Raw genomic sequence first — 26943 nt, forward strand, 5'->3', positions numbered from 1 at the left:
CGAAATGGAAATAAAAACTAAATTATCTATTACTTACTAAACTGCTTAATTTGTAAAATACTTACCGAAAACCCAATTGTTGTCGGCCTAAACAGTATTGTTGTAGTAAGTATTCTTCTTAAACTTATCTTGCGTGACGACAAAATATTTTTTGTTTGGAATGAATTTACTACCGTAGTCTTCTAACCAGAAGATGGGTCAATAATTAACGCGTGGACCAGAAAGACTATTATAAACAGATTATTCTATTTGTTTACGGGTAAAATACTTTAAAATATTAAACGTTTAAAACAATAACAAATAATTAATTAAAAATACACGTAATTATTAACTTTATCTAATTCTTCAGGTACAATGAACATTTTTATACGTACATTTGATTTTATCTTCGATATAGTTTGCTACCAACTAGGCCCAGACCTACCTAATGAGAAATAGATTGTTCTAAGAATTTGTTGAACGTTGTTGTTGGCGACAGAAAAATAAGACCAATCAAAATGAAGTTTTATAATTAAAACGAAGTTAATTAACTTATTTTTGTGTTTTGTTTCTGATTTTGGTACATCTGTAATTAGTTAAGTAATATGATATGCTACAGATAACTGTAGTGTTACTGTAAGTATGCGTCATTTACCCTAGGCCTAAGGCTAGCTAGCTAGGCCTAGTAGTAGTAGGGCTACTAGCATGGAGTAATGCTACTAGCCACAGACAGAGCCTAGAGGCCTACTAGCTAGTAGAGGCGGATATGCCTACTAGTACACTACTATTAGTATTAGTAGTAAGCCTATAGCTAGCCTAGTAGAAGGCTAGGCATATTTATTAATAATATTAGGCCTAAATGCATGATGAACCTTTTAAGTTAGCAGTTGATTTTTTTTGTTTGATTCAATCAGACATTATAGCCTAGCTAGGCTAGGCCTAGTCATAATTAATTAATACAGTATTATATTCTTTACTCCATGGTGCAGGCCACCCTTTATTTTCCAGTTAATGAGTGAAAACGCTTTCAACCGAAAATTCCTGTTTTCCTCCTGTACTGTATAGGCCTAGTATTACTATTGATTTGGCTAGTTAAGATAGTAGATAAATGTTACTGTATATATATGTATGCCTAGCCTAGTCATCATAATCCTATGATTTATTATATTTATTTTACTTTTCATTAATGTATTAAACTATTATTATAGGAGTTTGAGCATGTAAACTGGGACAAAATTAATCCATGGAAAATGTCTGCAGAAAGATCATTACTGACTTTAGACTATGTTCACTTGAAAGGAAAACAATATTCAAGAGAACATGGAAAGGTGAATTTGATGTTGTACAATATTTCTATTGATTGTTAAAGTTCATAACTTTAAATGTATTTGAAAAATATATATTAGAAATTGAATTGAATTAATATTGCGATTGACTTAAATTTATAATGACATTCAATTCAAGAAACAATTAAAGAAAAAAGCCATTCTTCTAAATGGACATCTCATCATGTTTGAGGGGAAAAATGTTTAGTATATAATGTCAGGTTGTTAATATTGGTTGATATGCCAATTGATAATTAAAATTGTCAAAAAAATCTGTGTATTTAAGGAATAATAAACTGTATATGTGTACTAAATAAAACTTTTTTTTTGTAAATGGTACTACAGCGATTTTGTAAACGCACACTTGGGGATATGGAAAAGTTTCATCAGATAGTCCCACCAAAATCTAGCAATAAGTTGTTTTCTACAATGATGTCCCTGGAATTTGATGAAACGAGGGCAGTAAATGATTTGACAGCAAAGCGTATTATAAAGAACCAAAGAGCACAGATCAAGAACACCTTTTCCAGTAAACTCAGGTAAAGTATTTTTATTATTACATTTTATTATTACTACCTTAAATTAGATACTGTATATTGTAGTTTCTGAAACTAATTATATACTGTTGTAACTTAATTGATGCTATTCTACTTTTTGTCTTGGTGAACATTAAATAGAATCTATTTAATTTGAATGGGTTTTTGCATTTAGTATCTACAGTACTATAAGTTCTTCTTTCAATAGACTCCAATTACTTAGTAAGTAAATTCTCAAAATGTGAATTGATTTAATAGAAGCTGTCAGTTAGAAGAATGGAGAAGTACGCCTGACAAACAGAATCAGAAGAATAAGAAGAGGTCTTCCATTATGAACAAGAATACAAATGCAAGACCAGGAACTGCTGGTCCTATGAATACAGTCAATATTGCTATGGTGCCCTCTATAGCTGTGAGGCCATTTTCAACAGGTAATATATTATACTAGTACAAGTAGTGGAGCTGTAGCTTGGTGGTTAACATGCTTGCTTTCCAATCCCAAGTTCGAGGGTTCAATCCTGACCTAGTGCCAGGGTTTATAACTCATGACTCTTTCAACTCCACTCTCTAAGCCTCAAATGAGACTTAGTTTATAAGCTCGATAAATTATAAAAATAGCTTATCCATCCTGTAATAGGCGAGTTTCTTGCTGTCGGATGCATATGAATTTATATGATTGAAGTATGAGTCTTTATTTGGAAATATGTTTGAAAAGAAGTTTAGTTAATCTAAAATGTTATTTCGTTGATAATTAGGGCCAAGAATAAGATCATCTCCTAAAAAGCAAGTGAAAGGTGAATATGTTCGTGTTCCTAACAAGGAAATGGGAGGCTTTAGAGACATAGATATTCGTAAGGTAGCCAATGAATTGCGTCAAAGCTGGGCCAAAGAAGATAAATCAGAGGACGTGAAGACCCCACGGAAACATATCAAAAGTGCAGAGCTGTCACGGTGTGATATGTCAGGACAGTGGCTTAGTTTTGCTGGTGGTGGATCAGAAGAGGGCGGTGTGGTCGATGCATTTTTAGGTATGAGAACTAAATAAGTTTCTTAAACTTTGATTTTCTGATGTTTGGTTGTTCATTAACAAAGTAATAGTAAGAATATTTGTTTGATTTATTTGATTTTGTTATTTGAAAGGTAAAGATGTTGATGAGTACTACAACATTGAAGGACAAATAGGAAATGTGGTTGCTAATCAGGTAACCAAGGGCAACAAGGTACATGTGTGTATCAATGGAGAATTGCAATCAGAAAACATGAAAATTAAAGCACGTAAAGGAGAAGAAAGGTATGATGAGAAATGAAGATTTAGTAACATAGAACCCCTCCTTTGGGATAACCCTATTTAAGGGTACACTTTCGTGTGAAACAAACAAGAGGCAATATATATTTTAACAATAAGGCAATTTAGAAACCTCCATTAAGAAGAGAACATTTTATTAAGTCCCAAAGGTGTCTCCTTAATAGTGGTTCTACTGTAATATTATATTAGTTTTATGAGCCTTTCTTACTTAGTGTTTTAAAGAGAATCAAATATTTTATTTTATGCAGATATTCTTACCATAACTTCTACACTGTATATTTCTTATTTAACTTAACTTAATGTTCTATTTCAGTAAAGGAAAGTCATCTTCACAGAATTCTGAAGCCCAGGTTGCAAACAAGGCTCCTCCCAGTGTCATTAAGAAAACGGAGGCAAGCAGTCGAGTACCTCTCAGCTGGGAAGATCAAATCACATGTTCTTCTGTCAAAATCTTAGAACCTACTGTACTTCAGCCAACTACTTTCAAAAAGGTAAAGGCTATTTTTATATTTAAATCTCAACATATTCCCAAGGCAATAACTATAAAACTACTACAGACAGTTGTTTCGGAGAGAACTTGTTTTGTACATATCAGTTTATCGGTTTATTCATTTTTTCCACTCTTTAGGACATGACTGAGAGGTATCCAGTAATATTTAAGAAATTAACAACTGAAGAGAAACCTCGGCCAGATCTAATGAAACCTAGCTCATATCGTGTGCGATCACGTACAAAGAACCGACAAAATGTCAACGGAATTGAAAGTTTAAATAATCGTATTACAGTGATCACTGTTGATCAGGGCAATGATGATGACGTCGATTCTTTAGCTTCAGAAGACTATCAAGAAATCCTGCAGAGACGATTAGAGGCTAGCGAAAAGCCCCAAGATGAAAAGAAAGAACTTGAAATAGAAACTTGTAATGCTAAAAGTGAACTCAAGAAAAAATGCAGTAAAGAAGTTGTCCAAAGCAAATCGTCGACATCTCATTGCAGCCTTGATCGAACCAGCAAGGAAAGCTTAGTAAGTATAGCGGAGACGCCATTACCTCCTGCAGCATCCTCCACAAGTTCAAGTTTAATGAATCTTGTTGCTCAAGGATCAAATCCAAAACTTCAAACCCGTCCACCATCTAGTATGATTAGTAGTAAGAGGGTTGGTAGTTCAAAGAGCAATTCTGTTCAAGAGGAAAGACAAAGTCACAGTGCTTCACATCGACCTCAATTGTCTAAACCAGGTCAACTTCCACGAAGTGGATCTGCCATGAGAGATAGGGGAAAGGAGTTTGTATCAATATCACAACAGATAAGACTGCCTTCTGGTGTTTTACTGAAGAAGCAAAGAAGCTCTCCGGAATTAAAAATCTCTTCACCAGAAATTCATCATGACTTTTCTGGAGATGAACTTGATGATGCATCTATTGGGCAGCTGTCACATGTTAATAGTATGGGCAGTTTAGATTCTTTGATTGCTGCTAATGGAAATAATGACCAATCGGATCATGACCATCACAATTGCACATGTACAGTAGAAGCAAAAATGGCAGTATCTTCTGCCTTGTCCAGCACTCCACATCAAACAGTGCCTTCCACAATCATCAATGTCAATTTACCGACAGTCCAGATGAGTGTAAGTGACTCAATGTCAGATTTGGATCTTTGTACATCTGGTGTTTCATTCCGAGATAATCATTCTCATCATCATATTATGGAGAAATCCATGGAAAAACTAAATAATGAGATGAAAACATCTGAAGAACATGTTGCTACATCCAAACTATTGGCAGATGAAACAAATGGCAGTGAAGTGGACATGATCATTAATCAGGTTGATGGGCTATCTTTATCTCCTGAAGCTTTCCAGAGTCAACAAGAAACACAAACTTTAGTAAAAAGACCACGTAGTGTGAAATTTCAGGATGAAGTAATTGTAAATACTCCAAACGTGCCAACCAATTCTCCAAGAGCTGAAGAAGTAGTCTCCAATTTCAGCTATTAGTCGTAGATTCACAATGACTGGTATATTTTGATTAACTTTGCAGTACAGTGTATGATGGTGATGTTTCCCACTTTAAATGCCTACTAGACTGATAGACTATACAGCTTCTATACTCCATGCAAAGCTTCTAGATAACAGGGTTCTCTTCTCAAGTTGGGTTTTAAAATGTTTTCATCTACCTTTAAATTTTGTATACAAAGTTAAAATAAGTATACAATAATTGTGTTTAGTTCAACAATGCTTTTTTTTTGCTTTCAATTATTTTAATTAAATTATTACCAAGTTGTAGTCTTCCATCTTTAACTAAAAAAGGTTTATATTCCAGAAAATAGCTTTTAATTTTGTAATACTGCAGTTAATGATAACTTCCATTTTGTAAGTTGCAAATAATTTATGTAAAGTGAACTTCATATAGCATTAATGTGCCTATAAAATGTATTGTTTTTGCCATTTATGCTTTCAAGATTAAAGATACTGTTTTAAATATTTAAAAAACTAGAGCTATAGGAAAAAACAAATCGCACAAGTTTTTCTCCAATTTGTTATTGCTAGAGCCAAATCTGCCACTGAGTAATCATTAAACTAGTGTCTATTTACACTGTCAAGAAAACACACAAGGCTATTTACCAGGCTACACTATTTCTGTGTCCTGGTTATGAACGTGGATCAACTACACACATTTTTGCTGGCAGTTGGAATGAGGTATTATTCATAATGTTTACCTTTTATTAGCCATTTATTTTTATAGTTACATTTTTATGTAAATATTTGTTTGTATAGTTTTTGTTAATTTGTTTTTATGTTTTCAATATTTTAAACTTTGCCAAAGATATTTTAGAATGTAGAATTCTAACAGTTTAAATAAAAACATGCAAAATAATTGAATTTCTGCTTTTGATTATATTTCTTATAGTTTTAATTTTATGGTGTTTTAATATTTATAAATTGAAATTAAGAGAAACAATGCTATAATACTGTATATTTATCCAATAATTTTACAACTCTCAATTAAAACATTGAAAAAATTAAGCTTGATTCCCGGCCACATAATGCAACGCAAGGATATACGTACTGTACACGCAACTGTAGTAAAAAACAAAACATTTTAAAAAGTAATGACAGTTATAACCAACAAAACAAGAACAAAGCATAGTCATCATGTCTACCATAAACATTTAATTTTACAACTTTTTAAAGGTATAAATTACAGTAACACATCACATATTGCTAATATTTTCAAAAGCATTTTTGGTATCGCCCTTAAAAATGGAACTACTGTATTAGCCTGCACACATTCATCAAGTTTTGTCGCATCTCAAACCTAGCTTTCACATTGATACACAACATGAAATATTACTACAGATATAGACGAAAATCATACAAACTACATTAAGTCACAAATTCAAGATTTTTCAGAGAACATTAACGTCATTTTAAATTTTAATTGGACGCGTTTGATACATAACACCACAGTTGCTAGAAAAATGTTTGTCCAAAGAATTTGATTATAGTATTTGTTTAAACAATTTCTTTTTGGTAGTCATGTCTTTCTCAAAATCATCAGGTACAGTAATATGGTACTTTGGGTTTAGAATGAGCCATCAGAAATGAGTGTTTCTTTTAAATAATGACAATGTAGTGTGTCTGTGTAATGGCATAATGGAAACGAAATTAAGGCAAAGAGCTAAAATGAACCCTGTATGCGTTGTTATAGCATGGCTATGGAATACTTGCTTCAATATTGCATCACAAAGTATTTTTGGATAAGTTATATGCCAATATTAATATAATAATGCCGTATTACTATAATCTATCATAAGCAAATGTTAATAATTTGGAATGTTATATCTATTTACTTTTTGAAGTAGCACATAAATATTTCTTCTTTTTAATAAAAATTATAAATATTTTTAAAATATTAAAATAGGATGTTTAAGAAAACTGATTACCATATAAAGTTAAAAATGTATAAAAATGTAAACTTATATAAGTACCCAAAACTTTTAAAGTGTATGTTAAGAACATATTCACTGTTGTTTGAGTTGTATGGCAAGAATGTAATCTTTGCGTAGTTTTGCTCTTATAGAGTCGCAGTTAATTAAAATCAAAGCATCAAGTCAACATAATTGTTTAAAATACAATCTAGAAATTTTGAGCCATCAAATAAGTTACTTAGACAAACTTTCCTCACTGGATTTGGTACAATAAATTGTAGCACAACATTGCCTGGAGCATGGGTTCTGGATATTATAGTTGCTATATTAATTGTTATACACTATAATTGGAATAAGCTGCCATTCAGTAAACCTTCAATTAAAAGCACAAAGATATACCCTTTTCACATCTGCATAAATTATTTGATCTCCCAACTTATTACACGTTTTCACACACGCATACGCGAACTTTGTGAAATCTCGGGAGGAAAGAATAGTTGCGCGCTATTTGATTACTATGATTGGTCAGTTTAATACCAGGGCAATACATTTGCACGCAGTAAGAACTTGGAACATCTAGGAACAAAAACAGGCATCTCATCAGAGATCCCGTGATTTCACAAGGTTCGTTACAAGTTGTTACATTTTGCAGATGTGAAAAGGGGGAATAAAACATTGTATACCAGATGTTAGTAAAACTAATGTTTGACAGCAGGGATAACGTTTTTGCAACTCCAGTGTAATAAAAATATAAAATACCAAATTTTGATGGTATGAATACAATTTCAGTAAGAACCAAAATATCAAACAATAAATTAAATAGATTAAATCAATTCCTGAACATTAAGATATTTTAAAGATGTAAGCATCACATTCCTTATTAAGTTATTTTAACACAACACAAATACATTAACTAAAAGCACATGGAACGCCAATCGGGACAGAATAAAACGGTTGTTTAGAGACTACAGTACATCAAACTAGGCTTTCTAGTACACTTGGTCAGAAACATTATTGTTTCTTGAAGAAGTCTTTACTCTGATTTACAGTTGGTTTTATTGTGTCATCACCTGGTCTCCAATTGGCTGGGCACACTGAAAACAAAGCAAATGTTGCAAGTTATGTAAACGAAGGGTTGTGGCTGGGCTATATTTGTAGCTATTATAATTTAATGAAACAGGTTAAGTAGATTCAACCTGTTAGTGGCGGTTTCATCGCTGTTGGTTGTCAACTGAATAAAATAAATAAATAAATAAATATGTAATCTAATGAAACAGGTTAATTCTGTGCAAAATGTTGCTACACATTAGGTGTATTCTACTGGTCACTCCCAAACACCCTGCAGTTAGCTTCTCCCATTGCTCACATAAACAGTGAGATGTTTGAAGAGCTACATCTGCTGATTAACTCGAAACAGTTGAATATTGAATAAACAAATTTAAAGATTCATTCATTCATGAGATTCATTTGTGTATTGGTAAAATAAATGAGACAGTGGAAAATGCAAAGCAAGTCAATGTATAGTACCTTCACCATGCTCATCTGTATACTGGAATGCCTTCACAAGCCGCAGTGTTTCATCAACTGATCTACCGACAGGGAGGTCATTAATGGTGATCTGACGCAGAATTCCTTTGTCATCAATGATAAATAAACCCCTACAAATATGAAGGATGTACAAATGTTAACAATAGAAGATAATCTTTATTGTTCATTAGTTTTTAAGGTGCCAATATACTTAATATGCTTACATGCTTGTTGGAACTAAAAATGATAACTTATTCAAAGACTATAATGATAACATCTCTTATTCAAAGACTACTGCATGTTTTAAATACTCAATTGTTCAATTATTGTGTATTTGAGATAGTAGTGGTTACCTGTAAAGATGGATTTAAAAAGCTCTGTCTTATTCAGAGACTACAATATTAAACATTCTTATTCAAAGACTGTATGATATACTACGTGATTAACATTAACAACATAGTTGATATATTGATGCCTTCTAATCAACATACACATTCCTTGTATCTTTCTAATTAAATAAAACATAAATTTTAGATTCTGGCTTTGATGTAATTGTTAAACAGACTGTAAACTTGCATTGCATTGGATGTGTTCAAATGCGACAATATAGTTTTATTTACATTAAGATAAAATCTTGTTATGCAAGGCTGCTGATTAAATGCAGGTGTAAGTAATTGGTCAAGAGATACTATTTATGGAAGAATTGTATCATTAGTCACAATGGATAGTAATTAGACCTCAGTTTTTTCAATGCTTAATTAAGACTACATGTCCGGTACTTAATGAATATAGCAATTATATCATTGAAATATATTAAATGTCAAAACATGTATTGTACTGTCAACACAACAACAACATATATTGTAATTTGAATTTCAGATGTGGCACTACCTAAAGTAGTTACTGTTCTTCATAGCTACTCCTCGCCATAGAAAATGTCATCTTTATCTGTTTAAGTCTTTAGACTCTCAGATTATGATTTTGATCATTATGTACATTAGAAACCTTCTGTTTATTAATTAAGGGAAATAAATGATGGGAAATATATGTTTCAACACTATAGCCAACTCTACTAAGGGTCTATCATTGGATCTCGGACGTGTTGTTACCTTAATACGAGTGCTTCTGCATTTTTTTTTTTTTAAATAATGGTGAATTATATTAGAATTAGAATGAGCAAAATAGAATAAAGTAGAGAGAGGGTATAGCAAGGTGAAACGAGTGACCACATGGAAAAAGGATGAGCTGATTAAACTAGCAATGACCTGATTGTCATCACACACCCATTATTCTTACCTGAATGAAACACCATCATCTTCAATGTACACACCATAGTCTTTGGCAATCTTACAGTTCTTATCAGCTAATAAAGGAATCTTCATCTTACCAAGTCCACCTTCTTTCCTTGGAGTATTGACCCTAATAAAACATCAAATTAAAAATGGGCATGGTTTTTGGACTGTACCATTTATGGAGAGGGGTGTTCAATGAATTTTTTATTTTCAAGTATATCTCGCTCTTCGATCATCGCATTTGTCGGTTTATCCAGGTAAGCTAGGCACAAAATAGACTAAATAACTGACAAAAGGTGATTTAAAGTAAAAATAAATTAGGATAACATTCACTGGAATATTTAGACCTAGAACAGAAACAAGATGTTAAAAACATTAATATTGCTATGTTTATCTCTTTTTGGGAGTTAAATTTTAATGTTTAAAATCTGTCCTTACCATGCAAGATGACTAAAATGAGAATCACATGAACAAGCGATGACTTCACAATTAATGTCTTTAAACTCATTGACTCGATCACTGAAAGCAATCAGCTCTGTTGGACACACAAATGTACTGCAAATATCGATAAAAAATCATAAGAATCTAAGAAAACATTAAGTACAGTAGAATTCCTAAAGGACGGTTTGTATTGAAAAATCCAAAAATAATTGTTTACTTCAAAACCGGTTTTGGAAAGAACATGTTACATTTTCGCAAAATAAACCAGTTATCTCATTTTATGATCAATTGCGTTGTAATCTGCAGAGCTGATATACAGTACAGTAGCTTGACAATGGAAAATGGTTCAATTGGATCTTTGAAATCATTTTAAGATCAGTGGTTTTGAATTTTGTGGTTTTTTTGTTTGGATCTCAATAGGAACAGATCAATCAATCAATAAAACAGGTCTCTAAGATTATCTTTGACAAATTGAATAGACTTCATTTAAAAAAATATAAATTTTCAATATTGTTAAATGTCAGAAAGTCACCTAAACCCTTTAACTTGCACTTTTTAATAAGGTGAACAATCTTTTCTTTTTGTGATTGGGGTTTTTATTGATATACAGCCTCAGTAGGACGTAATTGCTGTCAAGGTTTTTAAATTTTTAAAAGAAGCTATAAATTAAAATTATTCCAGAATATTCATTTTTAACATTCAATAAACACCTGTAACGTAATTTCCTGCTTATAGATGAACATCTGTGTAAATAAAATGTTAGAATAATCAAGACAATTAACAATGAAAAATGTCAGTATGTGATCTTAATAACAAAAGGCATTAACACATTTTTCTACTAGAGAATATTTAATTTAAAATTATGAAGAGTTTCATAAAGACTGAATATTTCATATTTTTCATTTTCATAATTTTACAGTCAAATTAGTAATGGAAAAAGATAAGGATTTACCCAATATACTACAGAACTTATGGAATGCATCAGAGCAATTAAAAGTTTTCCACAATCTCTATGATTGCACCAATTCCATACCATATTGTGTGATAAACACATTATGTAGAGACGTTTAATCAATTTTATTCTATATTACATCGTGTCATTGTTTTGTATTAAATTCTAAGAAGGAAATGAATTTATTTTCAATAGAATCAGTTTGAAAATATCATTACAGTACTTCCTATTCTAGTTTTTTTTAAATGAACTTTACAGTACTGTAGTAAATTTCAGTGAAGTTTAAAAATAACACAATAATTCAGTATAATTAAATGTATGAATCATATCAACTTATTTCTTCTATGAATTACAGACAAACAGGATACTATGTATATTTGTATTGCTTGCTTTATACAATGACTGGTGAAAATAAGGAAAGTTCCATTATTGACAAATAACCACACTAATGAATTGCCACTGAAGACACTCATCCTTTCTTACCATAATACTGGGTAATTAGAAGATGTCTTGTTTTCTGGTTAGGCAATTTAATTATTATTATTATTATATTCATATTTGGAATATTTCTATTTCATTATAACATACAGTAATATTAATTTGCCTCGTGAAAATAGAATTTCATCTTTCACCTCATGAAATTATTTGTACCATTCCACTCATAAACATTCATTATTTTTACTATACACTATATAAAAAATAGTGAATGGCAATTTTATCTTTCAAATGTTTTTGGATATAAAAAACCAATAAATAATATTGATAAAAAATTTCCTTAAATACTCACTTCAATAATTACATTCTGTAGCTTTCATAAATAAGTATTTGATTGTGGGGAAATTACAAGTTATTATTACGAGTGAAACTATTTATTAATGAGGATACATTATAACTAATAATAATCAATAACATTACATGTTTGTACTTTTAACTAATGGAAATTGTATTGTACTGGACCCAGTAGGTAAATAGATCTTATTATTCATTGCGACCGCAGTGGGTATTAATTACTGTACACAGGGACCTCTGTTTATCCACCATTTCAATTCATACTCTATTATATTGGCAAAATAATAATTAAAACCACTTACCATTAGTGAATAATTAATAATCAAACAGCATGGTACTGTATTAAAGTACCAGGCCCTAATAAAATGTTGAAACTAGATGTTTTCATATACAAATATTGGTGTAGAAAAGAAAACACTAAATTTGAACTATAGATTTCCTGTTAAAAACTAATTCATTTCAATAGGATAGAGAGTACACCAACGTACAATACATTTTTAATAAGAACACTCACCAGAAATTAAGAGTAAAATAAACAACTTGAGGCTGGATTAATTTGTTTTGAAGTATAATAAAATTTAAAAAACATTCATTAAATTTAGTATTCTTACAAAATATATTTTTAAAAAGGATCTTGCATAATCTCACTGCGTAAATTAATATATATTATTAATATGCTATAGCAAATGAAAAAGAAGAAAATAGTCTGCATATATAAAGGTGTGTAGAACAGTTAATTTGAGGTAAATCTACGTCTTTCCTGTGCATTTCCTATATTTATAGTAAGTGTAATAATGCATAATAATGTAGGGATAATGACAGTTGTACTGTATAAGGTCATGTCCTCTTATAATTTACTGTACACGTCTTTATTGTGTATTTATTTTATATTTATTTTAATTCTAAGAGTGTAGACTGCATAAAGAATACATTCAATCAACTAATAAGTTGTTGGGTTATATTTTCATTAAATTTAATATTAACCTGTCAATCAAACTGTTATCATTGCGTACTCTATGTAGCATAATTATCAGAATGTAGAAAATAATACTTACAAGTCAAGTGGGTAGAAGAAAAAGACAAGATATTTTCCTGAAAATAGAAAAAAAAATGTAATGATACTAAATAATGTATTAATAAATATTGCATGATTACTACTGTATCTATTGTGTAAAGATTTGACAGTAAATTTATGAATGGATCAAAAGTAGAACTTGTAAATCTTTGATAATAGTAATAAATTATAATTAGTTTTACTGTAGTATGAAAATGATTTAATAACAGTTGACTGTGTACAGAAATTTATTTTCCTTTGTACTAAGTTTATGACCATACTGACTTAATTAGGACTGTTGACCAAATAATTATTATATATTGTCCACTTCCAAATTGAAATTTGCTTTATTAAAATTATTAAAATAATTAATATGATTTATTATAGTTGACTGTGTATAGAAACTTGTTTTATTTTTACTATAGTTTATGACCATACAAACTTAATTAGGACTGATTGTTTTGCTAATAATACTACCTACAGTACATAACATACAGTACAGTAAACCAAATAAATATGTAGACCTCCAAGTTGAAGAACGGCTTTCTTATACAGTAACTCTAACTATTAGGTAATTTTATGAGCTTGATTAAATATGTATTCCTTAAAATGCAACATATTTCAGCTCTTTTCCAAACTTTTATACCATAATAAATGAAAAATAATAATGTCAAATATTACATTATATTGAAATTAAACTTGGAAAACAAATAGTGAGCACTATAAATAATCATTTTTCCCATCTTTATTTTCATCATCTTAACTGTAAACGTCATCAGCAATTAGCCTAAGTGAAATGTTTGACCATGTTTGAGTAAAATCTTTATTATCATAGATCTCTAAATTGTGAGAATTAGATAAAGCAGATAAAATCAAGGACATAAGAGAAGCTTGTTAACAAAATGGATTGCAATTAAGTTTCTAGTTTCTAATTTCATTTTCTAAATGTAATCTTGGATTTAAAGTAGATTTATCCTTGAATCAAGGTAATTTATGCGAAAAAAAAAAGGTTTCATTTTTCATCAAATTTACTAACAAAGATACTGTGCACATAAGTTAATATAAAAATCGACTGGTTATTGGTATGTTGCTTTACTGTAGTAATAGTATGAAAATAATATCTTTAGAATCAATATTTGAAATTTTAAAGTAATATCGGGAAAAAAGTATGGATAGATAGTATACAAATTGTTGTCAATTTGGGTTATAATCAGCCTTTGATTTAGTACAGTTACTGGCCTGAATAAATTAAAGTGTTAATATTATTGATGGGCAGTACAGTAATATTGAATTCAGACCAAAAAAAATAAGATAAAAAAAGATAATCTTAAGAACAACCCTCAGCACCTAAGAAATTGTAAAAAGCAATTCTTATTATTTAGGTAACAAAATAAAAAATTTACCTTTATATTTTGATAAATTAATTTCACTGAAATCTCCATTAACTACAGCAGTTCCACTGAAGTTGGGTGCTGGTTTGGTGATTTGGCATTTTCCTGATGACATTTTGCAATTAGTGGTTATGCTTTAAAAAAAAATATGATTAAAAAAAATCATTTTACAGTCTTTACCAACCTTTAAAATAAAGGTTTCTACACTATATAGGATCACGCTAGCATGATATTTTATTTTTAAGTTTTTTTTTTAACCACATCCATGGTTAGGATGGGAATTCTTGCTTTTTTTATGACCACAGTATGACTACTACTTTCTGTACAGTACATTGGTTCAATAACAATATTATATTACTTTGTGTTAAATAAAATTGCAGAGCACAATTTAAAATTGCACAATGATTTCCTTGGTCAATTTGAAATTGCGCCAGTTACTTGCACAAAATACTGCGCAAATCGCGCAATCAAGTAGATAATATAGGCCATACTACTACACAGCGTAACCTCTCTCATCTCTCCCCAAAACATCATCCTCACTTACTGCTCCATCATGCAGTGTGGGCGATTACTTCTGTGTGTGTGGAGAGTACAGTGACCCGGTGTCGGCAAGCTGAAGGCCTACTAGGCCCTAGCTAGTCAGGCCTAGGCTAACTACTACTAGGCCTAGGCACTGCCATGCACATTTCTAAAAATAGTTTTAGTCATGTCTTTAAATTAGTTTCATATAGGCCTAATAGATATTAAATAATGGTAAAAAACTTACTTGTGAACGCCGGTGGTGTGGTGGTCGTGTGTTCCGCGAGGAGATTGATGAATTGTTGCTGCTGCAGGTTGGAATTAGTTGCCAGTAATGAATTCGAATTGCACCAAATATTAATATATAAATTGCTGATTTTTTTTTTTTCAACGTACACATAGAGAGGGAGACATTTATCATGTGGATCGCGAAGAATCGGAATGGTGGCGTTTTCTCGCTGAATTTTTAAAATTAGTTGGTAGGCCTAGGCATTAATGTTCATTTATTTATTTATTTTATTTTTTTTCTATTGATACAAAGTGATTTATGTGGATTTCATCGGGTTAGTCTTATGCTAGGCTAGGCCTCTAGTAGGGCCTAGGCTATAGGCCTCTCTAGTAGGCCTAGCCTAGACTACTAGAGCCTAGGCCTAGCTAGAGCCTAAGCTAGTCGTCTCAGTCTCTCTCTGTTGTCTGAACTGGCTGGTCAGCAGCAGGGTATACAGCAGGGCTTGACGGTAGGCAAGTAGGGCCAGGCTATTTTATTTTTTTTATAGAAAACTAAGGTAAATAATATGTGATATAAAGCTACTCAATTAATATTAATTTTATTTTTTAGCAAAAGATGGCGGAACAAACAGTGACACCTGGCATTAAATCAAAAAATGCATCGAAAAAGGTACATACAATTTAATTAAAATACAAGTGATGAATAGAATACTGATAACTGTTCATAAAATGTTATGCATGATTTGAACGATAAATTACGGATTTCTCTCCGCAGGGTCGGATGGGTATCTTATACAATTTTACTTTCCAATTTGCAGTCTATGTTGTTGCAGAGGAAAAGTACAATTGGCAGAGTTCAGAGCGTGTGGCTTTTTGCACAATTTACTTGCCACATAAATGCTTGCTATTTACCTACAGTATGTGCTACTCTCCTACATGCTGAACGAACAAATTAGTGTCTTGATGAAAGTATTTTATTTCCTCTAGAAAACATTATGGGTCACGCCAGCTTTTGATGATTTTGATCAAGAATTCAAAATGCCGAAAAGGATTAATGCAACAAGCAGCGGAAACAGCAAGAAAAGGAATCGCGCTGAAATGCATAATGAAGAGAAAAATACATTAGCGGTGAAAGTTAAACAACGTACAATTGAAGTTGATGTTTGGGTTGATAAACATAAACCAAAAAATAAGGTAATAACAGAAACACATGACCATTCAGACACGAAGATAACGTATACCTCACAATTATCGCAAGTATCTTCCTACATAATTCATGATGATGATGTTTTATTTTTTTCTATTTTTAGAATGAACTGGCTGTCCATAAAAAGAAGGTTCTTGAAGTTGAAATGTGGCTTAAAAACCAAATTGAAAAATCCAATCCCAAAGTAAGTTCAGTGTCCGAATTTAAATAGTAAATTACTACTTCATTGATTAAAAATACTGTATAGCTGGTTATCCCAAAATGTAGTCCTAAAATAGATATCAATCATATTTTAACATTATTCTGTGTGTTGTATTAATAAAATATTCCTAATTGTCTTTAAATGATTAGAAAACTAATACCCTTATCACATCTGCATACAATGTAACAAGTTGTAACCAGGTTTGATCTCCCGACTTATTACACTTATATATTATATTGTGAAATTTCAGGAGGAAAGCATTCACACTATGCAAACCTGGTTACAAGTTGTTACATATTTCAGATGTGAAAAGGGTATAGATGACATTTTTCAGGGCAGTTCAGAGTTGTTTGTTAAATTCCAATTTTAATTGATATTCAATCTTATTAATAAAATAGAGTCACACACTATTTATTTTTTTACAGAATGCGTCAATACTACTACTAACTGGGCCAGCAGGGGCTGGGAAAACTGCTACTATACAAACACTTGCCAAAGAAATGCATTTAGAAGTCCAAGAATGGATAAATCCACTAACAGACGTTTACCAAAATGATATTACACCAGGTAAATCCCACATTAAAATGACTGATGTGAGTAATGGAGTAGACAGTCAGTTTTAAATTTAAATTAATTTATTATTGATATAAAGTATGCGGTACACCATGTGTATTAGTTCTGAAAAGAACTGTTGAGTTATAATAATAATTTATTATTATTATACCATACATACAGTTTTTTGCTTTTATGCAAAATGATGTAATTTGCTTAAAAATCATTAGTTAGAATTTCATTATATAATATATAATAAAACATCTTTGTTTTTAAACAGATTATAATTCAAGAGCCGGTCAAGCATATCAATCACAAACAACATTGTTTTCTGATTTTCTTTCAAGAGCCAATAGATATCAAACATTGCAATTGTTTGGAGAAGCATCATACAAGCAGAAGGTTATAATTATTGAGGTAAATAGAATAGTATTATACAATACAACTAGAGGGTTAACTCCAACACAGTCGAATATGGCTGCATCTTCTATTGGCAATCAGATGTACACCAGCTTGAAGTCACAGCCTGTACCTGGTCATGCACCACTTAACTATGCTTGTATTGTCCACATATTGAGCGTAATCCCTATGTCTTGCTAAGCAATTCTGACAGTAACTGTTTAATATCAAAATTGTCAGTTATACTACATTATAAAGTGTTTCCTTTCTCTGATAATATTCTTATCCTTATTTAGGAGTTGCCTCATACGTTCCTACGTGAGCCTCAGCAATTGCATGCAATTCTTCAAAAGTATAAGAAAACAGGTCGGAGCCCTCTAGTGTTTATAATAAGCGACACAGCAAGAGGAGACAGTGTTGTTAGAAAGTTATTCTCGAAGGATATACAGGTTGCACTGGACGTTCAAGAAATTAGGTACTGTCAATGTTTAAATTATGATATATGTATAGGAGTCACAATAAGATTTTACTAATGACACTAATTTAAATCACATGACATAATAAGTAAATTAATCGGATATTGATAATTATGTTTCAGCTTCAATCCAGTAGCACCCACTAGTATGTGTAAAGTTTTGACAAGTATTGCTACCATAGAAGCTGCAAAGGGAATTTCTACATTACATGTTCCATGTAAGACAACTATTCAGGCTCTAGCAGAAGCAAGTACAGGGGATGTTAGAGGAGCTATAAATGCTTTACAGTTTGCGTGCTTAAAAGGTTTGTAAAATCTAATAACATCATTTTGATAACAGTTACAATGTTACTTTTGTGCTTTTATATTCTACACTATTCACAACTAATATGTTAGTTGTTCTACACAGATTCGAATACGTCAAAATCTTGGTTCGATCTGGAACGAAAGCCAAAAAATCAGACGAAAAGGAAAACTACGAAACAAGGAAAACAGCAATCGGGAAGTAAATTAGGAAAGCGAAAATCAGAAGATGAGATTGATGGGAAAAGTTTAGCAGCAATAGGAGGAAGAGATACATCTATGTTTCTTTTTAGAGCACTTGGAAAAATTCTTTACTGTAAAAGTAAGTGTTGAAATAATAGGGAAATTTTAATTAATTAGCATTTAATTTAACCTGATAACAAACATGGACATTTATACTGAGTTGTCTACTTGTGCTGAGAAATTTAAATTTAGTTTGTTTTTCTTCTTGTGTTTAGGAGTAGAGCCAAACGCAGATGATGATAATCCATCTTTACCATATCATTTACAACATCATGATAGAGATAAACTAAAATTCAACCCAGAGGTAAAAGCACCATTGCTATTCTTCTATAATAAGGGATCATGTATTATACTGCAGTTGCTATATATTTCGTCTTGAGACTTATTTATGAACAAAAGGTGAAGAGACTTTAAATACAATAGATATGCCTATATCAATATACACTCCATACGCTAGTACATAGGTGTCATAATGGCAATTAATTAATATGCATAGGTTATTCTCTATTCTTACTGCAATGATGTTAGTTTTTGAGGGATTTACTGTAACAGTGTGTATGATTACACACACAAAAAAAAATAGTAGTGAATTAGAATAATTTTGATGCGAGTTGCACTGGCTGCCTGTCCAGCAAATGATTGAATTTAAGATCTTGGTACAAGTATATAACTGCATCAATGGTTCAGCACCCGTCTATTTACAGGAAATAATTCAGAAGTATAACCTTGGTCGCCAGGGACTCATATCGACACAAGATATTACTCGTCTTGCTGTTCCTAAAACTAGCAGACCATTTGGTGATAAATCATTTTCTGTCATTGGACCACCTAAGTTATGGAATAATCTACCTATTAATGTGTGTATAGCTCCAAGTGTACAATGTTTTAAAAAATTGTTAAAAAGTTTTCTTTTCCCTAAGGAATAATTTAGATGTTCTATTTGTCTTTGTATACTACTCTAATTAATGTACAGCGCTTTGGTCTTCTACAAAGAAATGTATGCATTCAACTTATTGCAAGATTTTGATTTTATCTTCTTTAGTTTTTTATTTCAATCAAGATCTAGTATTCTTTCTTTAGTTTAAAAATGTTAATCTATTAGATACCAATACTGATATGAATATTTAATAATTATCTTTTCTCTAGGATGTAATCAATCAAACTCAAATTAGTAGTGATATGTTTAATTTATACCTGCACCAGAATTACCTTGAATTTTACAATAGGATTGACGATGTAGTACGGGGGAGTGAATACCTTAGTGATGCTGACTTATTGTCTTCCAATTGGTCTGTAAGTAATGTAAAATATCTTGTGTTTTCTTAAGGACTAAGTTGATATTTATTTTAAATGATTGTATTACAAATAACTTCACAATATCGTACATAAATTATTACTACACTACTATTACTACTACTATTGGAGAATGTTATCCTGTTTAAATCTCTGTCTACACTATCAACCTTTATGTAACAAAAAATGTGATGTTCCTATATATGGACATGATGATGTCATATTACTACCATATTTGGGCATATCACTACCATATTTGGGCACATCACACTTTTTTTGTCAAACTAATTTGATAGTGTAGACAAAGCTTAAATATAATACAATAAGCTAATATGTAATTTTATTGTTTTTCTAGCATCGTAGTATTTTATCGGAGTATAGTAGTTGCATAGCAGCAAGAGGTGTAGTGCATTGCAATTCATCTAGGAGTCGACACAATACATGTACTGGTAGTCTGGGATGGAAACCACTGCATAAACCACAATGGTGGCAGGTTGCGAAACAGGTAAACACATGTTGCGTAGTGTATAGCAAAAGAATATCTTAAAGAGATCTATATTTATGAATGCTAATATGAATTTGAATGCAAATAATGTTTCTAACTGTCTAAAGCTCTGTCTACACTATCAAACTACTTTGACAAAAAAAGGTGTGATGTTCCCAAATATGGTAGTGATATGATGTCATTGTGTCCATATATGGGCATGCTACATTTTTTTTGTCAAATAAAGTTTGACAGTGTAGACAAAGCTTTATGCCTGTTATTTTACAGAGTATTTTGTTGATGTGAGAAACTGTACTTGTATTCGTCAGTATTTTAAATGACTAAATTGTTTATTTTTAGAATCGTAATAATGCATATTCAGCCAAAGCCTTGTTCCATACGTATTGTTCAACACCTGTAGAATTACACACTCAATTTTTACCTTTTCTAAGTCGCATCAAGTTGCCATTACATTCACCAGGTATGTCATTTATCGTTGATTATTTTGCATTATGCCCTCAAATATGTGTGATTTATATATTTGTTAAATACTTCCATTATTTTTTAGTGATTAAATCAACTTCACTGTAATTTGCATTTAGGTCAAATGTCTCTTTTACAAGAATTAAACAGTTTTTCAACTTCAACAAGGTATGTAGAAAAAATTATATCAAATTATATCTAACTTGTACACTACTATATATTGTGTTTCAAAAAAGCCAACCCTCTTAATAACAGTATATAATGTAGTGGTTGATTGTAAGGAATAATTGTACGTACAGAAGTATGAGTACAGTAATATGTAAGATGTAATGTTACTTGTGCTTATTTCAGATCAAGATTTGAAAGATTAGATGAAAAGGATGTTGAAAACACAGAAGTTGAAGATTCCTCTTCTCAAACGTCAGCAGTTCAAGAAAGCAGTACTGAAAGTGTTATAAAATCATCCTTATATGATAATGATATAGACATTGGAGATTTTGATGATGATAACTTAATAGATGATTTTTATGATGATAATGATTGGGGAAACAGTTTTGGTTGAAGACCTATGATTGCAAATCTCAGAGAAGTTATAATTATTTTTGTTTGTGTAAAGGCATGTGATGCGTGAAATAAAAAAGAACACCTTGGTTTAACTTAACTTTGTTTTTATTTACTACCTATGTACAGGTGCAATGCAATTTGTTTATATTCAAGTCAAAATAAAGAGAAATGTGGGTCTCTAGGTATTGTTTCTATTTTTCCTTCATCAGCAACATTTTTGTTCAGGTTAGGTATGACACACCATGTGTGCCAAAATGTTATAGCCTAATTGATGTCTAAAACCATGTAACCACTATAAATTAATAGGTCCATGCTAAAACCTAGTCACACAGTTTATTTGCCATATTGTTTTGTATTTTCTTGCCAACAAGTGGTACAATTTAAAGCTAAGCCGTATAATACAGTATAAGTTTTGGTCATTGACATTTTCCCTTGCTACGCATTTGCTATGTATTTATCACTTGGCTGCAGATGTCTACCTCAGAATTCAGTGGAAGTGCTCTGAATAGATAAATGAAACCAGACAAAATATCTTGGTTTATTTTTTATTTGTTTCCTATCCTGTCCACATATAAATACTGTTAAAAAGCTGCTGTTTTGGGTTTTTTTTTGTTATTCATCAAATCTATAACTTAACAAAGTTCCACTCAACTTCATAAACTCCTACAGATTCTTGTTTATTTTCATCATAATCCACCCATTCCTGAAAGAGGAAATTCATTTTCTACTACTGTATTCATATTTTGCTTTATGATAGAATGTTTCGGTTATTTTGTCAAAGTCGAAATAACCTAAACAAATATTTTTACATTGTGACAAAGTCGAAGGCTATTTTCACAACTACAGTAATTTGACTTAAGCAAAAACAAATGCCAGCTAAGTCATTTTTCTACAAATGTATTAAAACAATATGCTTACCTTTTCTGTCAAGTCTACTTGAAATGTTGAAGGTGAATCAACACCAGAACAGACGAATCCAACCTACAATAAACAACAAACCTATATTAACTGATCATAATATTATCACATAAAATGTCAAAAAGGTTACAGAAGTATGAGGGAGACTACTGCAAAAAGATATTTTTGGCCTGCACTGGCCTGTAAGTCAACTCAATTTCAACAACAAAAGAGTATATTATTAGCATTGAAAATAATCATGATTTTGACTTGATGAAACATATGTCATTACCCGAGGTGAGAAGTCCACTGGCTCAAGTCCTCTGCACTCAAATCCTACAATTGTTTTCATCTGGTTACTGTTGTCAATGTCATAGGATTTTATTGTGTCTTTTAAAATATCTGAAAAAATTGAAATTATCCTAAAATGTACAAATGTTATGTTTCATGCCTGTTTTTTAAAGTTATTTTATATTGTCAATGTTTTATTGTAACTATGTCAATTACCAAGTATTTTTTTACCTATAGAATTTTCTCTGCTACATAATTTGCATTTTGAAACCATACTGGCTGAACCTCGCCCTCCTTTCAATGGATGACTTTCCTGTAAAAAAGGTTAAACATAAGAAACATTTATTATCCATTGTTCTTTTTAATTAGCATAGAACAATTTTATTATTATAATTACCAGAAGTGATATGTACACAAATGACTTGCTTTCTTCTTGACAATTCTGACATTTTAACTGAAATATATAAAAAAAATCAAGACATTGTAGTAAAGGAAGTATGTAGGCATTGATTGGAGGTACAGGTAAAAAAAAATGTTTTACTTTTTAATAATACTGTACCAATACAAATTACAATGGTCAATGCAAATGTATTTTTATACAGACCGACTCTTTTTAAGTATTACTTTTTATGCTTTTTACTATTTAAAAAATTAACCAATAATTTTATATGTATGAAACAGGATTATTAAATTAGAGTTTTAACTGCATCTTCATCAATAAACCTACTTTTGGAACGAGATTGTCGGCCTAGCCTAGACCTATATGCCCCTCAGGCTAAAAAGGACAGATAGTCGGTTGGGTGCCTCGCTACATTCATAAGAAAGAAAGGTCTAGGCCTAGGCCTAGCTAGCTAGCTCACCTTTAGATACCATCGAAAATCATCACCTTCAGGTCGAAGATTTGTAACATTTTCTAGGTTAGCTTGAATTTGTAGACCTATACGCTAGAATAAAATATATGATATAAAATGATTTTATGACAAAAATACATTAAAATACTAATAATAATTATCGATAAATGGACGTCGACAATGTATCACTTACCACCATGTTTTTTGTTTTTAATATATCTGCTAGAGGGCGGCAAACAATGACAGTACTCGAGTGACATACATCTGTAATATAATTATTAATAGTACTGTACTGTACTTAGTACTGAGCCTCATAGTTCCTACGTGTGCTTCAAAATGAGTACATTTCCATGTACAGTACTACTTTTTATTTTAATAAAATGATGTAGTAGGTTAGAAACTAACAGATGTTTTTATAAAGACAAATACAATTTGCGTTAGGAAAAATTTGAAAAAAATGCAGTAGGCCTACATCATACAGTATGTAATGTATAGAAACACATGCTTGATTATAATGCGTTTAATATTGTGTATTTAAATTATTAATTATTGATATCTTGGCCGGTGGAAATTTTGAATTAAAATGAACTTTTTTTAAAAATTTATTTCAGAAACCATTGGTATTGTTGACATTTGGAAAAACATCAAGAATATGGAATACAGAAAACCGATCTTCATGTCGATGAGATGGTAGTACTAGTATCATATTATAAACTTCCTGGAAAATGTATTTGTAGTCGTTGAATGTTTTTTTAAATATTTTTCATATACACGTACATAATCAATTAATCAGATAATTTTCCGTGTAATAATTATGTTTTAAATTATTTTGAATTAAAATGCAATTCTACAAGTAGTAAGAACAAATCAGTATTATTTGAAGATAACATTATATAAATAAAAATAACAAAAAACAATTTTACGATGTAAAATTTTCATGCACTGTCATGAATGTATACATATAATTCTATCTGCTTTGACCTGGTCAAAGTGTTTTAAACGCAAGGCATTGGAATGTTGATCGTTGTGTCTGAACACCTTGGCTTTTAACGCCATGGATTACCTTAACGCCGTGAGTCTGAACATACCCTTATAATTGAGAAATCAACCTTTGTATCACAATTCAATTGGGTTCACAAATTTTCCCCAGAAGACCCAGTGAAGAGATTTTCCAGATGTTTTAATGTCTATTTAGTCCATAATTTTAATCCCAAAAGAAAATAGTTGATTTGACCTCTAACCGTTCACATCGTACTGTAAAACTATTAGATATTGACAGTTTTAAGCAGAGATTCGACAGGACCAATTCATCATTGTAAGATAGATAAGATCAATCACTTCTATCCAAACGTACCTGGACAGACCATTCATTAACCTCAGAGATGATGTAATAACATAATTATGCTAATGAAGCCGATATACACCTTACAGACACTTCTTCGAAGACACACCTTACCGACACTTCTTCAGAAGCATTTCTACAGCCACACGTACCTCACTTACAGCATCACTCTTTCCAACAATAATCCTTGAATTTTTATACCAAATTAATATTTTTATTTTCAAATTTTTTAAGAGTAGATTAGCCCCAGAAAGGCCCAGTGAAGAGATTGTCCATTGACAGTTTTAGCAGAGATTCGACAGGGCCAATTCATCATTGTAAGCCCCACCCCAAGATAAGATTAACCTCAGAGATAATGTAATGACATATTATGCTAATGAACAGAAGCCGATATACACCTCACAGACACTTCTTCGAAGGCACACCTTACCGACACTTCCTCAGAAGCATATCTACAGCCACACCTCACTTACAGCATCACTTATACTTTGTTCCTGTTTCTGTATAATTGTATCGTATTGAGTATTATAACGTATTATTGAATAAACAACTGTGATATCAACCAAGCGAGGAGAGTCTTTAATACAGTAAAACCTCCACACATTATATTACACTACATACATTTTTTTGGTATCTTTATGTATGTCTAACTATATCCAGTGAACGCAAAAATAGATGTTAACATTAAATATTCTCATCCCTAAGGTGGTATTTTAACTCATTTCTAATTATACCAATCAGTTCCACAGTTTTGCACAAATATCTGTAAGTGCAGTTTTCCTTGCTCATAATTTTTGGTATCAATGTATAAAGCAATGTCTCTTTATTTTGATGTAAGTTGATTGTAATTAGATAATTAATGATTTCTCATAAGGACATAAGGTTATGTTTTTTTAAAGATGTATTGTCCCCCCAAAAACATAAAAAATGCAGATTAATTACATCAGACTTTGATAGGTTATTTGTAGTTTTAATCAAGTTAATAAATTGCGTATAAAAAAGACTAAAATGACAAAATAAATGGTTATATTCAACCAACAATCCATTGGCTGGCAGCCAATTTGACTTGTTTGCTTTAAATTACATTTTTTTCAGGTAAATAATTTTTTTAAATCCAAGTTTTGGTCAAAGTGGATAACTATTATATGATATTAAAATAAAATAATACTAATTTAATTTAGCTTTTTTAAATCTATTAAATAATTTAAAATATAAAAATTGCACATCAGTCTATAAACACTTCAATGGTAATGCTTAAATCCTTTCGATTTTGAACATAAACAAAACGCATTTCCTACGACTTACAATAAAAAATCAAATTAATATAATTCAAGCATAATGTTACAATAAAACATGTGAATTTTGGTGAAATATAAAAGATAACATGAACATAACTAAAACATATCAGAATATATTTGTATAATAATCAATATGGATTCAGAAAAAATCATGCTACGCATATGGCAATACTTGATTTGGTAAATAATGTAACTAAAGCCATAAACAATGATATGTACACTGTTGGCATTTTTATGGACTTATCGAAAGCTTTCGATACAATCGATCACAATATTCTACTCAATAAATTGTACAATTACGGATTCCGTGGTGTATCACATGAATGGTTCAAAAATTATTTATTGAATAGAAAACAGTATGTGTCCTACAATCATGTAAATTTATCACAATGAGAGTGTCAAGTGTGGGGTCCCTCAAGGTTCAATATTAGGGCCTTTATTGTTTATCATATATGAATGATATATGCAATACCTCTAAGTTACTCTCTTTTATATTATTTGCAGATGACACTACTGTTTTCTACTCGGATTGTAATATTGATAATATGTTGAATGTAATGACTCAATACTGATAAAACAAATCTTATGTTTCTGGGCACACCGCACCAAACAAAAAATATAAATTCAACCTGTTGTATTTATCTGGATGGGTGTGAATTAAACCATGTACAAGAGGCATCATTCCTTGGTATAACTTTAGATCAAAATCTTACCTGGAAACGAGATATCAATAACATTCAAAAGAAGTGCTAAAAAATATTGGAGTGTTAAACAAAGTGAAACATTT

General features: G+C 31.0%; 4 protein-coding genes across 4 annotated transcripts; 2 read left to right on the forward strand and 2 right to left on the reverse strand.

Annotated features, from left to right (window-relative positions):
• Positions 1 to 477: 477 nt before the first annotated feature.
• On the forward strand, positions 478 to 6004 carry LOC144844188 (uncharacterized). The gene is made up of 8 exons (XM_078700943.1): positions 478 to 615; positions 1188 to 1307; positions 1650 to 1843; positions 2099 to 2271; positions 2596 to 2868; positions 2981 to 3131; positions 3460 to 3637; positions 3775 to 6004. The coding sequence occupies exons 2-8, from the start codon at positions 1230 to 1232 to the stop codon at positions 5143 to 5145; spliced, it is 2418 nt and encodes an 805-aa protein (XP_078557069.1). The 5' UTR covers positions 478 to 615; positions 1188 to 1229; the 3' UTR covers positions 5146 to 6004.
• Positions 6005 to 6298: 294 nt separating this feature from the next.
• LOC144844156 (peroxiredoxin-1-like) lies at positions 6299 to 15364 on the reverse strand. Its single transcript, XM_078700904.1, has 7 exons — positions 15292 to 15364; positions 14538 to 14659; positions 13136 to 13172; positions 10337 to 10453; positions 9903 to 10025; positions 8607 to 8737; positions 6299 to 8173 (listed from the first exon to the last, which is right to left on the reverse strand). The coding sequence occupies exons 2-7, from the start codon at positions 14638 to 14640 to the stop codon at positions 8091 to 8093; spliced, it is 594 nt and encodes a 197-aa protein (XP_078557030.1). The 5' UTR covers positions 14641 to 14659; positions 15292 to 15364; the 3' UTR covers positions 6299 to 8090.
• Positions 15365 to 15456: 92 nt separating this feature from the next.
• Positions 15457 to 21659, forward strand: LOC144844724 (cell cycle checkpoint protein RAD17-like). Its single transcript, XM_078701758.1, has 15 exons — positions 15457 to 15523; positions 15883 to 15942; positions 16260 to 16466; positions 16583 to 16663; positions 17107 to 17248; positions 17514 to 17650; positions 17929 to 18107; positions 18231 to 18412; positions 18517 to 18732; positions 18869 to 18957; positions 19800 to 19946; positions 20302 to 20451; positions 20791 to 20911; positions 21033 to 21081; positions 21265 to 21659. Exons 2-15 carry the CDS (start codon positions 15889 to 15891, stop codon positions 21473 to 21475), a joined length of 1965 nt encoding a protein of 654 aa, XP_078557884.1. The 5' UTR covers positions 15457 to 15523; positions 15883 to 15888; the 3' UTR covers positions 21476 to 21659.
• Positions 21565 to 23749, reverse strand: LOC144844725 (CXXC motif containing zinc binding protein-like). Its single transcript, XM_078701759.1, has 7 exons — positions 23710 to 23749; positions 23526 to 23609; positions 23063 to 23119; positions 22897 to 22978; positions 22667 to 22776; positions 22396 to 22458; positions 21565 to 22180 (listed from the first exon to the last, which is right to left on the reverse strand). The coding sequence occupies exons 1-7, from the start codon at positions 23713 to 23715 to the stop codon at positions 22103 to 22105; spliced, it is 480 nt and encodes a 159-aa protein (XP_078557885.1). The 5' UTR covers positions 23716 to 23749; the 3' UTR covers positions 21565 to 22102.
• Positions 23750 to 26943: the final 3194 nt, after the last annotated feature.

This window comes from Antedon bifida, chromosome 6 (assembly GCF_963402885.1).
Source record: "Antedon bifida chromosome 6, ecAntBifi1.1, whole genome shotgun sequence".
Taxonomy (NCBI): Eukaryota; Metazoa; Echinodermata; class Crinoidea; order Comatulida; family Antedonidae; genus Antedon; species Antedon bifida.